This window comes from Podarcis pityusensis (assembly GCF_964106645.2).
Source record: "Podarcis pityusensis genome assembly, chromosome: 10".
Lineage (NCBI taxonomy): Eukaryota > Metazoa > Chordata > Lepidosauria > Squamata > Lacertidae > Podarcis > Podarcis pityusensis.
Window position 1 is genome coordinate 18,539,444 of NC_138035.1, and position 13,406 is coordinate 18,552,849.

General features: G+C 40.5%; 1 protein-coding gene and 1 long non-coding RNA gene across 19 annotated transcripts in view; one reads left to right on the forward strand and one right to left on the reverse strand.

Moving 5' to 3' along the window:
• Positions 1-13,406, forward strand: part of LOC308457616 — a 107,176-nt gene that overhangs the window by 41,768 nt on the left and 52,002 nt on the right. The window contains exon 3 of one of the 12 annotated variants that reach the window (XR_013977037.1): positions 2,830-3,014. The exons of the other annotated variants lie outside the window; for them this stretch is intronic. This is a non-coding gene — a long non-coding RNA (uncharacterized lncRNA). Of the gene's footprint in view, positions 1-2,829; positions 3,015-13,406 lie in introns of those variants that run through there. 12 annotated transcript variants of the gene reach the window in all.
• The window catches only part of CACNA1C (calcium voltage-gated channel subunit alpha1 C), a gene marked incomplete at its 5' end in the record, with an annotated part of 488,103 nt that overhangs the window by 38,859 nt on the left and 435,838 nt on the right, over positions 1-13,406 (reverse strand). For all 7 annotated transcript variants that reach the window (XM_080971552.1, XM_080971554.1, XM_080971553.1 and 4 more), the window contains 5 exons: positions 2,652-2,754; positions 4,629-4,725; positions 7,027-7,154; positions 7,653-7,821; positions 8,436-8,527. In XM_080971552.1, the coding sequence (XP_080827678.1) occupies positions 2,652-2,754; positions 4,629-4,725; positions 7,027-7,154; positions 7,653-7,821; positions 8,436-8,527 (589 nt within the window). The remainder of the gene's footprint in view (positions 1-2,651; positions 2,755-4,628; positions 4,726-7,026; positions 7,155-7,652; positions 7,822-8,435; positions 8,528-13,406) is intronic.

Sequence of the window (13,406 nt, forward strand, 5' to 3'; positions counted from 1 at the left end):
ATAAAGAACAGGTCAAATGGAAGGTCCAACCGAGTCCAAACCGCTTAATGTTAGGGGAGGACAAAAAAAGATGATACAGGCAACACCACACTCGCATGAGTTCAAGTCACATGTGACTGCACACACACACAGTTTTTGGCATTGAAAGGGGGCGGAACAGGCTGGAATGGGGTGGGGGCAGAATGCAGCAGGGAAATCCCCACTTGCCTACATCCTAGTAAGGAACCCCCAACTCCTTTCTTCAGATTGGGGATAGATTTGACTGAAATGGTGTAGTATTAAATACTACCTACTCACTGGACCATAAAGAAGGCTGATCGCCGAAGAATTTATGCTTTTGAATTATGGTGCTGGAGGAGACTCTTGAGAGTCCCATGGAATGCAGGAGGATCAAACCTATCCATTCTTAAGGAAATCAGCCCTGAGTGCTTACTGGAAGGACAGATCCTGAAGCTGAGGCTCCAAGACTTTGGCCACCTCATGAGAAGAAGAGAAGACTCCCTGGAAAAGACCCTGATGTTGGGAAAGATGGAGGGCACAAGGAGAAGGGGACGACAGAGGACAAGATGTTTGGACAGTGTTCTCGAAGCTACCAGCATGAGTTTAACCAAACTGCGGGAGACAGTGGAAGACAGGAGTGCCTGGCGTGCTCTGGTCCATGGGGTCACGAAGAGTCGGACACGACTAAACGACTAAACAACAACTCACTGACTTACAAATGTTCTTCCTTCTGGTTATGCACAGAGCAGATTTTGGGATCTGCACTCATAAAAACATCCTAAAACTTCTGTGAGATTAGCTTTTCAAAATCAGGTTTCCATGTTGCTTGATACAAATTACTACAGCCACCCAACACTGCGGTGAGCTTGTGCATTTTACCATAAAAAAATACTTTTGAGGAAACAATACATATGTGCTAAGGATTACTTCTCTCTCATTTCCCAGAAACTGAGAGAGGAATATTCCTTAGCACATATGTATTGTTTCCTCAAAAGTATTTGTTTTTCTGGGAAATGATTTATAATGAATTGAAAAAAATTTTCAAAATGTCTTTTGTTAAAAAACCCAGAAGCTTTCTTAATAGGATTAATAGGGGCTGAACTACCCAAAGAACAGAAGAGGATATTTATGTACGCCACAACAGCAGCCCAGATCCTGTTAGCTCAAAGATGGAAGGAAGAAATGATACCAACGAAAGAAGAATGGCAAATCAAACTTATGGACTATGCAGAGATGGCAAAACTGACAGCAAAGCTCAGAGACCATGATAATGAGAAGTTTAAAAAAGAATGGGAAACATTTATTGTATATGTGCAAAAATATTATAAACAAGCTGAAACATTAACAGGCTTCAACTAAATTCTTGCAATTACCAGAAATTTGGATAATTAAGGATATAATAATGGGTTAAGCATAGATATGGAAATGCAGAAGAATTTGGTATATATAAAGAACCAGAAGTGGAAATGGAGGGAAGTAGCGAGATTTTAAGAATCTCGCAAGAGATAGTGTTGAAAGGATAAATGTATATACGGGGAAAGGGAGGAAAACCTGTTTTTGATGTTATTTGTGGAATTATCACTTATTGTGGAAAGAAGAAATCAATAAAAAATTATTCCCCCCCCCCCAAAAGGAATACTCCTCTCTCATTGGAAAGGTTGTGTGAAGACAATCTAGGGATTCTTAAAGTGAGAAATACAGGGGAAATAACCCTAGAAATAATACACCCCTGTATAATGATAAAGCCAGGTCTAACATAGTTATAATGTTGAATACAGATACATCCAGGAAGAAAAACTGTAGTGCAAATAAAGACTCCATTCAGCGGGAGGAAATTTCAAGAGCAGCAAAAACACTAGCAATTAGGGTCAACTTGACCCTTTTCAAGTAAAACTCAGGGCTACTATTAACACATTTGTATAATGTGATTCTTATATAGCTAGAGATTTAAGGCTTTCATGTAACAACAATTGTAGCTATGGATGAACTTTAAATAGATCTAGATTGATGATAATAATACTTTATTATTTGTACCCCGCCCATCTGACTGGGTTGCCACAGCCACTCTGGGCAGCTTCCAGCAAATATAAAACCATAATAAAACATTATCACAGTCATAATGAAGTATGATGAATTAACTGTGTACTCAGTTCTAGTTTTCTGTATTATGAACTTAGCTTTACTACATCACTATATTAATCCTGAAAGTTAGTTGACAGCCACTTTGTAAATGTTAATTTGAACAGGGTAAAAGCAAAGTCATATTTGTCACATTTGACCCATGTATTCTGACATACTGACATGGATGTGCGAACAGCCTTCAGAAAAGTCATATATCTCTGCCAGCCACAAAAGAATGGTGTTATAATAAGGTAATTTTGTACATGACTGCACACCTGCCTAAACTGAAGAATTAATTAATTTGTTATGAATTAAATTATAAGTCATTATAGGTGTAAAAACCATACCTTAAAAATGTGACTAGACTGCTTACCCCAGTCACTAGATGTCTGTCTAAATATAAATGGCACTTTGGTCTGTATTTGTCTTTAGTCCTGACTCCCGGTTCCTGGCTCACTCCAAACTGCTGCTGTCCATGGCCCAGCCTTGATAGTATCCCACACAATCATACTGCACCTTAAGGGTCTTACCTTCTGTTTTGATCCTCAGTGCTGTTCTGACCAGCGCAAACAAAGTTGCATTAAACATGACAGTCCCATCACTATTTAGTGGCATATTCATGGACACAAGGCGCTATGAGGATTGAAAAAATAGAGAAAATATTATGCTGAATGAACTATATTTATTCATATGCTTTTCTCTTATCAGGTTCAAAATTAACTCAAATACTGCTATACCCCTCACCCCCAGGTTCCTTCTTTTTTGACTTTTGAATCTTCCTGGACAAACTTGGTATATTGCATCCAAAAGTGACCATTTCCAGAAGTTTTCATGGAAAATGCTGCATTGTTGTCCAGCTACCAACAGACTAAATCAGAAGTTCTCAAACTTTCTATTCCAGGGTTCATGTGAGAGGGCTGTAAATTACTGAGGCTTACCAGTCACTAAAGGATGGAGGAGGCAGAGTTTGACAAGGAAGATATGTCTCTGTTAATTCTTCTCAACCTCTCAGCAGCTTTCGATACCATCGACCATGGTATCCTTCTGGAGCGACTGTCTGAACTGGGGGAGGGGTGTGTGGCACTGCTTTGCAGTGATTCCAGTCCTACCTGGGTGGTCATTCCCAGAGGGTATTGCTTGGGGAATGCTTTTCAGCCCTGTGGAACCTTCAATGTGGGGTTCCACAGGGCTCGGTCCTTACATGCTGCAGTCACCTCTCTCATCTTGCTCTCTGGCACATTCTCACACCCACATGGGCCTGTGCAGACACATGCAGGCAGCTGCTGAAGCTGACAGTAGTCCAACCAAAAAGTCTAGACAGGAGATGGCTGCAGCACTGAGGCCTACCTAAAATTGGGCTCAGGGTTTGGGATTTATTTATTTACTACATTTATTTGCAATCTGAAAAATATGATACCAAAGAAAGGGGTTGGAGGAAGAAAAAGATAAAGGTTGGTGTCCTTTATATTTCTGAAGGAGTGCCTCCTCCCATATCAACCTTTCTGTGTATTAAGATCATCAGAGGAGGCCTTCTCTGTGTACTACCTTTAGGAGAAATACATTATATATGTTCAAAACAGTGCCTTCTCTGTATTGGAACCCCCATTCCCCAAGGAAGGCATTTTAAATTGCTGTGGATTTTAATTTTTTATATACACTGCCCTGATACACATTTTTGGACAAAGGTGTGATATACCGTATTGGCCCGAATATAAGCTGCACATTTAAAATTGGAGGGAGAAAAAGAAAAAATACCCAAATATAAGCCGCTCCATTCCTCGCTGCTCCTGGCTGCATACTGGGAGTGGAGGAGCCGTGCTCTCTCCCTTCCCGGCCTTGGGAAGCTTTTAATGTTTGATGTATTTTAATATTTTTTTGGAAGCCGCCCAGAGTGGCTGGGGAGGCCCAGCCAGATGGGTGGGGTATAAATAATAAAATTATTATTATTATTATTATTATTATTATTATTATTATTATGGGGCGGGTGCCACTTTGCTGTGCTCCTGGCACTGTTTGCCCCACACTCATGGTTGCATACCATAAGGTTGCGAATATAAGTGTAACTTTTCACAGTCAGAATTTGGCGTAAAAGTGAGGCTTATATTCAGGCCAATACGAGATATATTCTTAAAGCAAATCGACATCAGTTCACATTCCCTCCCCATAGTGGGTAGGTCTGATCAGAACATAGCAGCTAAGGGACATGTTGACATTAAATTGGAGAGGCAACATTATCCACGTTTTGCCATATCCTAAACACCAGTTGCTACGAGAGCCATAGAATACTTAGTAGGGACTAATGTCTGGATCTAGTGAGAGGTCTCAAACAAACAGGGCTTTTTTTCATACGGAACTCAGTTCCAGCACCTATCAGATGGGTGCCATTGCCATAATAAGAGAACAAGGGAGGTGAGTTCCGGCACCTCTTTTTCTAGAAAAACAGCACTGCAACAAAGATTAGATTCTGTTAATGTGATCGCCTTTGTAAAAAGAAAGAAGTGTCATACCTTGCAAGCTACCCGGTGAGGACAGAGTTTCCCAAAACCCAGTGGAGGCTGTATCCGACGGAGCAGTGTCACCACATCTAGATGTTTGATACGTCCCCTATAGGAGAAAGTGCAAAAGGGACGTGTCACTTAGTTAGGAATACAGGACCAGATTTAACTAACTCATTGTGCTAGTGAGAATCAGTGCAAGGACTCCTGCTAGTGCAGTGGGGCTTTTCTCATCTTCTTGCCCCTGCACCTTCCCCTCATCTCCTCTAAGAGAGTTGAGAGAACCCCCAAAATAGCATGCAGGGGAAGGATTGGAGAAATTGTTGTGTCTAGCAGTCAGAAATGCATGTGCAGATGGAACAATCATCATAATATGACACTGAATTCCACCTACACTATATGAGTTTATCTGAGTCAAATACAATCCTGTGAGCCTGAGTGCCTTCATTGCTAAGGGCCCAAGTTGCATGCCAGTTCCCTACTACTGGTTTTTGATTAACCCAGATAATTTTTAAAAAAAGTATCTCAAATATGCTGTGCATTCTGTGTTGGGAATGAAATACTAAATCTGAGAATTGTTCATCTTGAGTTTTGAGAAGTTCATATTGAAGAATTGGGATCTCAGGCTCTCTGGCCTATTGCTTTGCCTTCCTGTATCACCCTACATTTTCAGGATATTTTCCAACTGTTTCTGTATGTATATAGCAAATTCTGTTGTTATTTTTATTCTGGAGCTAGTGCAAGCTGTAACAATTGAATTGAATTCTATGCTGTGTCTGTTGCAAAGGAAGCAAAGGATACAGGCTTTGATTTAGGGCCTATACCTTATGACGTTAGTTTTAACAAAAACCAGGGCATTGCAACTAACTCTTGCTTTTAAGTTGCAGTGATGCAAAACACATACAATAATATGGGTTTTTATTGAATTGGTAGGATTTTACAACAAAACGTACTTAAATCAGTTATCTCTTAATTCAGAAAAACCAATGATTTGTGCATCTGCCTCTTTCTAAGACTATAGCAGTGTAGTATACTCCCTCTGACTTTCTAAGGGATTTTATCCCATGATGTAGCAGCATGCACTGTGACACTGAAAATAAACCTGCTTTCCTAGTCTAGTGAAACTAGGACTATAAATTTACTCCTGAAAAACTCACTTTCTCTAATTCAATAAAAGCCTCTATGGTGAGGGATGGGCAATGTTGTTCCTTCCAAGTGTTGGTGATTCCAACTCACATCAGCCCAGCCAGCAAGGCCAATGGTCAGAGATGATGGGAGTTGGAGTTCAGCAACATCTGGAAGGCACCACATTGGCCACCCCTGCTCTACAGAATATCCTTTATAAAGGAATAATGCATTTCAGGTTCTAAACACATTTAGTAAGAAAAACAAAAGAAAAGTTAACTAACACTAGAATGCAACTGTGCAAATATATGCAATTATGAGTAAAGACTTCCACCTGCATTCTGTATTCTTAAATAATCTGGCTATGTTTTGCTTATGCACTGTAAAGGATAAAGGTAAAGGACCCCTGGACGGTTAAGTCCAGTCAAAGGCAACTATGGGGTTGTGCCACTCATCTCGATTCAGGCCAAGGGAGCCGGCGTTGGTCCACAGACAGCTTTCCAGATCATGTGGCCAGCATCACTAAACTGCTTCTGGCACTACAGGACACCGTGACGGAAACCAGAGCGCACAGAAATGCCGTTTACCTTCCCGCCACAGCGGTACCTATTTATCTACTTGCATTGGCATGCTTTTGAACTGCTAGGTTGGCAGGAGCTGGGACAGAGCAACGGGAGCTCACTCTGTTGCAGGGATTCAAACTGCCAACCTTCTGATCAGCAAGCCCAAGAGGCTCAGTGGTTTAGACGACAGCACCACCCACGTATGCGCTGTAAAAGCAGTTCTGATCAGGTATACCTTCCTTATAACTGCTCTGTGGTGTTGGATATAGAGGTTGACACTTTGGTCCAGATCTTTTGGGTTTTGAGTCCTCATGGTCCTAAATTCAGCTAAAAATAGTGGTCTTTTGTAAAACCTTTTTTAAAATTCTCAAAACAAAAGGATGTTATTCAGCTAAAGTTTCTTCTCTCTAGAGCATTCTCCAAAATTACTTATGCTGCATTCTGGTCAACAATTTATTTTAAGTAAACAACTCTGTCTCTCCTACCTGCAATAGGGAGGATAATAATATAACTCATTTTACTGAGCTATTATAAGAACAACAATTAGATAATGCATGTGAAGCACTTTCAACACTTGAAAATGCTTTACAAAAGTGTTGTTGTTGTTACTTTTAGCTATGCCACAACTATGGTTTTAGAATAATAAATTCAGTGGTGAATAGACAGAAGTTAGGGCAACTATTCTCCTAAAAATGTATCTGGAACATGGTCCTGGGACTTACTTGGCTTCAGGATCATATTCAGCCCAGATCCGTTTAAACTCATCCAGATGATGAGGACCCAGAATAGACCAATCCCGTGTTAAGTAATCAAAATTATCCATGATAACAGCTACAAAAAGGTTAATGATCTGCAAGGAAGATCAGAAACAACAATAATAGTCAGTATTTCATGCTAGAACATCCACAATTGAAGTTCCTTTCCATGCACAATTCAGAATTTGAGTTTTTGAAGAAGAAAACTCTGTAAAACATTTAACTGAAAAGGAACCTAGACTTCATTACTTTGTTTTGAAAAGGAACAAGTAGTAGGTGATGGAAAAGGCACCACTAGCTTGATCGAGTTTAAGGCAGCATCCTATGTATATAATCTATTATATAGTTACAAACCTGCATACTCTGTTTAATACAACAAATACTAGTATGGATAAAATAAAGTAAAATAAAGTGGTAAGCAAGCAAAATTAAAGACCAAGTAATTTAAAAGAGAGATAAATGGTCTATGCAAACCCAGTAGGTAAGAATGACTGACATATTTTGTAGTCTGTCACGCAAAATTTTGCATCCTATGTTTCCAAGTTAAGTGCATGTTAATCACTAACACTCATAAGCTGCTGGCATATACTTACTAGGAAGGCACACAGCATGTAGAAACTGATGAAATAAAAGATAGCAAAGCTGCTCCCACAGGAATGTTCACCTTCAGTAGAGTTGTTTGATTCCAAGGATTCAGGGTCACACTTCTTATCTGGGAGGCATGCCAGCATGATTTCCTGCCAAGCTTCGCCAGTAGCACATCTATTGAAAAGGGGTTGATGGGAAGAAGGTAATTTGTCTTTACCACTGAATAATCTAGAGCAGAGCTTTGCAAAGTTTTCATGTTGGTGACACACTTTTTTAGATATGCATCATTTTGTGACACAATAATTCAGTTTTACTAGCAAACTGGAGGTTAACCTAACCCCTTTCCAGCCCCGGGAGGAGCACAAGGAGTATTCACGCGACACACCTATACACTGCAGATGACACACTATCATGTCACAACACACAGTTTGGAAAGCTCTGATCTAGAGATTAAAGGCTCAGCTAGTCATGTCATGTCTGCTCCACCACCTAATGGGAACTAACTATCCTGCAGCACAGTGTAACTCATGGTTCAAAAGCAGCCACAATGTTTGCAATATTGGACTGTCAACCTATTCTTCAGTTAGCTAGTCATGGCAAAGAACTTTGAGCAGATGCATTTTAGGAGATTTTGGATGTATCAGATCTTAACAATCATTGGACATTTATTGTTGGGCAGGGTATCAAATTGATTGGATCACAGCCCAAGTGTAAGGTGGCTTCTCTTAGACACAGTGACTAACTTCTCCATGATATAGTTGAACCAGGGAAACAAGTGTGAAACCCACCTGAAAAGCAGTAGTACTGCCTGGGGGAAGGTCTGAAAGTTGTTGTTCCGGTTTATGTCTGTGGTATCATTCAGGGCAATTTTACCAAACACCTAGTAGAAAAAAGGAGCTTGTAAGATTATACTTCATGCTAGCTATCACATTAATATTCTTATTTATTTTAAATAAATAAATAAATAAAATATGGATGCACCCTCCACATTTCAGATATTCAAACTCATTTGTTTCACATCTTTCCCCAGCAGTGTTAGAAACTAAGATAGATAGATAATTTATTACGGTCGGAGACCAGCTTATAAAACATACTTGGGGCTACAATCCCAGAAGGAAAACAAATATTTAAAACAATGTACAACAATAAACTTAAAATTTATAAATGCGATAAGTGTATAGACATTTAAAACTTTAAGATAAGCTACCGCAGAGAGATGATCCAGAGTCACCCATGGAATCGAGTTTGGGGATTTTCTTAACGAACTAGTTTGGGTTGGGGGATAGTCTGTGCCTACAGATCTGTAAACAGAATCTTGCAACCATCCGGGTCATCTTATGATCTTTGCCTGACAGGAAAAGGTCAAATTTTTGCTTTTCCGGGAGGTCAGCGAGCCTCACCAGCAGGGGATCAATGGTCTCACTACGTGCCTCTTCATAAAAGGGACATCTAAAGAACAAGTGCTCTGGGCTTCCTATATCCCCACATGACCAGGCACAAAGTCTCTGAGCATATGGGACTTTTTAAAAGGATCCTTCCAGGACTGGCGAGGGCAGAGCCGAGCTTCTGGCAAGTGTAAAAGCCCTCCTTGCATTTTTGGATACGAGAAAGAAGAGATATGCTGCCGGTGCGGCTATATATCTCTCGATTTCTCCAATATTACAGTCGGGGCACCTTGAGCAGTCCTGTTGTCTCTCAGTGTCTATGATTCTTTGCCTGACCGTAGCTTTTGCCTGGCCCAACCCCAGACTTAGAAGGGCTTGAGGGGCAACACCCAGTTTCTGAAGGGTGTTCAGGACTGCTGTCTGCCAGCCTGACTGGAACTGGTCGCAGAGGATCAGTGGGGTTATTCCTCGGGAGAGCAGATTCAACGTCAGCCTACTAAGATATGAAAGTTAGGAGCTAAATGGCACCTTAAACCTAGGTTATGGACGCAACGCCAGAATGTCTAGGCAAACTTTTTTAATAACAATAATACAATGCTGAAAATTAATGAACTGCAGCTGAAATATGTTCATTTTTCACATGGTCTATTCCTTCCCCTGCCCACCCACCTAATATTCTTAAGATGGCCTCTTCTCCAGTCTCTTCTCTTCTCAGAGAGTAGCTGGAAGTGGGGAGGCAGAAAAAGTTTCTTCTTTTCTTTCACTCCGCAGTTTTAATCTGAAATCTTAGGTGCAGTACTGTGGCCAGAGCTCCGAAACTGCTCGCACTCATGAAATCCCTTGTCACAAAATGCACCTAGAACAATGGGAGTTTTGAACACTGTTCCCCAGTACTGTGTAGATATTTGATTGAACTCTATTTTTCCTTTTCTGTAACTGAATCTTTGAATTTTAAGGCCAACTCTAAAATTATGCAGAATTGTGTTAAATTCTAATCTGTTCTAAAGCTTCTGTAGCCCTTCAGTTTTTCTTTATCCATATAACTCAATGTGTGTTTTCTCTCAATTTACAAATGACATTAATACAAATATTTTTCAAAAATAAGTACAGAGGATTACAGTGGTTTAGTTACAAAATTTGAGCACAAGATTACACATTGTGTATGTAAAATTACAGGGTTATTCTGTTGGCCACATCACACACAATCCTTGGAGAGCTTAGGCAGGCTAGGAGAGATTTGCCAAGAAATCCTTTCCCTTCATTTGACAGCTATAAGTACTTTAGCTTCAGTATATAAGTGAAGATGATGCCATGTAAAGATGAATTTACATTTAAATTTAAAGAACATTCTTCTGTTATTTAAGAACCAGTACAGAAATAATTAATTCTGTGACATATGCATGAACCCAGCACTTTAGTTCAGTATCATGCTACAATTTATAGTAGGGCTACCATCTTGCAATTCTCTGTATCTTGTGAGATATATTTTCCTTGTTGTTTTCATGTGCAAGTGCTGCAGAATCTGGTTGATTTCTGCACATGTGGTGGTTCTAGAAAATCCTGTTAGCAGGCTTAGTAAAGGTAAAGGGACCCCTGACGATTAGGTCCAGTCGCGGACGACTCTGGGGTTGCAGCGCTCATCTCGCTTTATTGGCCAAGGGAGCCGGCGTACAGCTTCCGGGTCCTGTGGCCAGCATGACTAAGCCGCTTCTGGCGAACCAGAGCAGCGCATGGAAATGCCGTTTACCTTCCCACCGGAGCGGTACCTATTTATCTACTTGCACTTTGAGGTGCTTTCGAACTGCTAGGTTGGCAGGAGCTGGGACCGAGCAACGGAAGCTCACCCCATCGCGGGGATTCGAACTGCCGACCTTCTGATCGGCAAGTTCTAGGCTCTGTAGTTTAACCCACAGCGCCACCCGCGTCCCATGCTGGTAGGCTTAGGTGCTGCAATATCCTTCTGAGCATCATGCTTTTTAAAGAGAAAGAAATACAGGAATGTTCTAAAAAATTAAGCATGAGAGGCAGAAAATTGCTTTTAAAATGAAGTTATTCTAAGTTAGTTGCCTTAGGAGTACTCTGAAATTCTCTAGGCTCAGACTCCCCCAGGCTCAGACTCACTATTTTAGTAATGACAGTTGCAGCTGTTCTGAGGGGGTGTTGGGAGTTACCGTTGCAGGAGGACAGATTAAATACTCTGAGGCAGGCCATATTTTTCATCTCAGGAAAGAAGAGTATGAGGCAATGTTTCCATGAGATATTTCATTTGTTCTTTTAAGCTCTTCATATAACAGACTAAATGAGGGGCAATGGTTAGGCTAAAATCAGCATTTCATCTTACTCATTAGCAAAGTACAGTATGTAGAAGTGATTGCAATGCAGAAGACGACAGAAAAGAAGATTCTTCCTCTAAGCACACTTGTTGAAGCTTCAGCTGGGCAGCGTCATCCATCATAATCAATTTGTGTTTTTCCACTTGGTCACATAAGTTGGTGAAGCTTAAGCATTGTGATGCTTAGTATCAGAAGAGACAGCTAAGATAGATTCTTTCTTTCTTTCCTTAAATAGGAAAGTCTCATGTAACTGTCAGTTCTGGTGCATCCAAACTGATGACTCAATAGTAATGTCTCAAGGGCATTTTTTTTTTAAAAAAGGGAACTCTTGCATCAAGTGGATTCAAACAACTCTCACCAGGCTTTTTCACTGCAAGGGATTTGGCAAAACCCTTCATGCCCATTAAGAGTTGAGTAGCTGAGGAAATGGGACTTTGCAGAGTTGAGGAGGATATAATTATTGTCTTCCAAAGCAACTACTCTATTCCAAACTCAAAAATGGAAAGCAAAAGGGGTTTAAAGACACTCTCAAGGCAAATCTAAACAAATGTAGTATAAGTACTGATAACTGGGCCTGCGAGCGCTCCAACTGGAGAACAGCCTTTACCAAAGGTGTGATGGACTTTGAAGAAGCATGAACTCAGGGCGAAAAGGAGAAAGGAGCTAAGAGGAAGGCACATTTGACAAACCTTCACGTGATCAACTCCCGTCCGGAAACCTATGTCCCCATTGTGGAAGGACATGTGGATCCAGAATTGGCCTCCACAGTCCTATACAGACTCACTGTTAAGACAGTGTTCGTGGAAGACAATCTTACTCTGCTACGAGTGATTGCCAAAGAGAAGAGACATAATAAAAAATACTTAGCACCCAATATTTATTAATTATTTATTAAAATATGAATGTGAGTTAGAATTGCCTGAACCTTTTCTAATTATTTCTTCGTTATGTCAAATTCAAAATATAGATTAATGCAAGAACTTTGTTTGTGACAAAGATACACATTTTAATGCAGATATTTCTTTTTTTGCAGAAATATTGGTTTTGCAATATAATAAGATCAATTAGATTGTTAAAATCTTGAATGAGGCAAAGTGTCCAACATTCATCTGGGATAATTAAATATTGTGTACAAATTAGGTGCATTTCTGCCTTGTCATATATTAAAAGGAAGCTCTGTGGGTTCTGTCTCTATTACATTAGCAACCATATTATACTATGACCAAGACAGGAGCAGGTTTAATCTGCATGGAGGAAGATGGGTTGCAATAAACAATGCTGTTGGGAGAGTTGCAAACCCAGGGGTAGTTTAGCTCCCACCTCAGTTCTGCCCCTGAGTACACACTTTTTTCCCTCCCCCCCCCCCATGTAAGTGAATGGCTGCTATCCATGCATATGGGGGGAAATAAGATATTGTGTTTGATAGACAATGGTGTGGTGTGGGCAAAATCCACCCACCACCACTGACACTGGACAGATAAACACTGCCAGGTACACCACGTTGTAGCAGAAGGAAAAAGTGTGTTTCTAAAGCTTCACTTCTTCTCTGCAACATACACGCATACCAAGAACTTGATTGAATGTATTGAACCAGGGATTCCAACATTTTCTGGTCCAGTACACTTTGTGGATTGGGCTCTCCACCCCCACTGGAAAAGAAGGCACACATATGTATAACATTTGCTTTGTGTGTATGTGTGTTTCATACACAATTTTGTGCCCTCTTTTGTGAGTGGGGTGGAAGGCCCAATAATAAATCAGTAGCTATCCATAAGTTGTAGGGTGTCTGACTGACAAAATGCTGTCAGGCGATGCTTTTCCTATAATTGTAACCTATTGAATTTCTACCTGCTACACAGCTGTTGAAGTCACGGGTGGCATGGTTCCCCAATGCCAGCCTCAAATTATGACACAAACTGAAGTTCCACGAGTTGTAAACCAATTGTGTCAATGTAGCTCTTTCATCAATTGATTTTAGACTGGCAGTGCAAAACCAGATGGTGAAGGGTGATAGCTAAATGGTACAGCATCTGCCCTTACG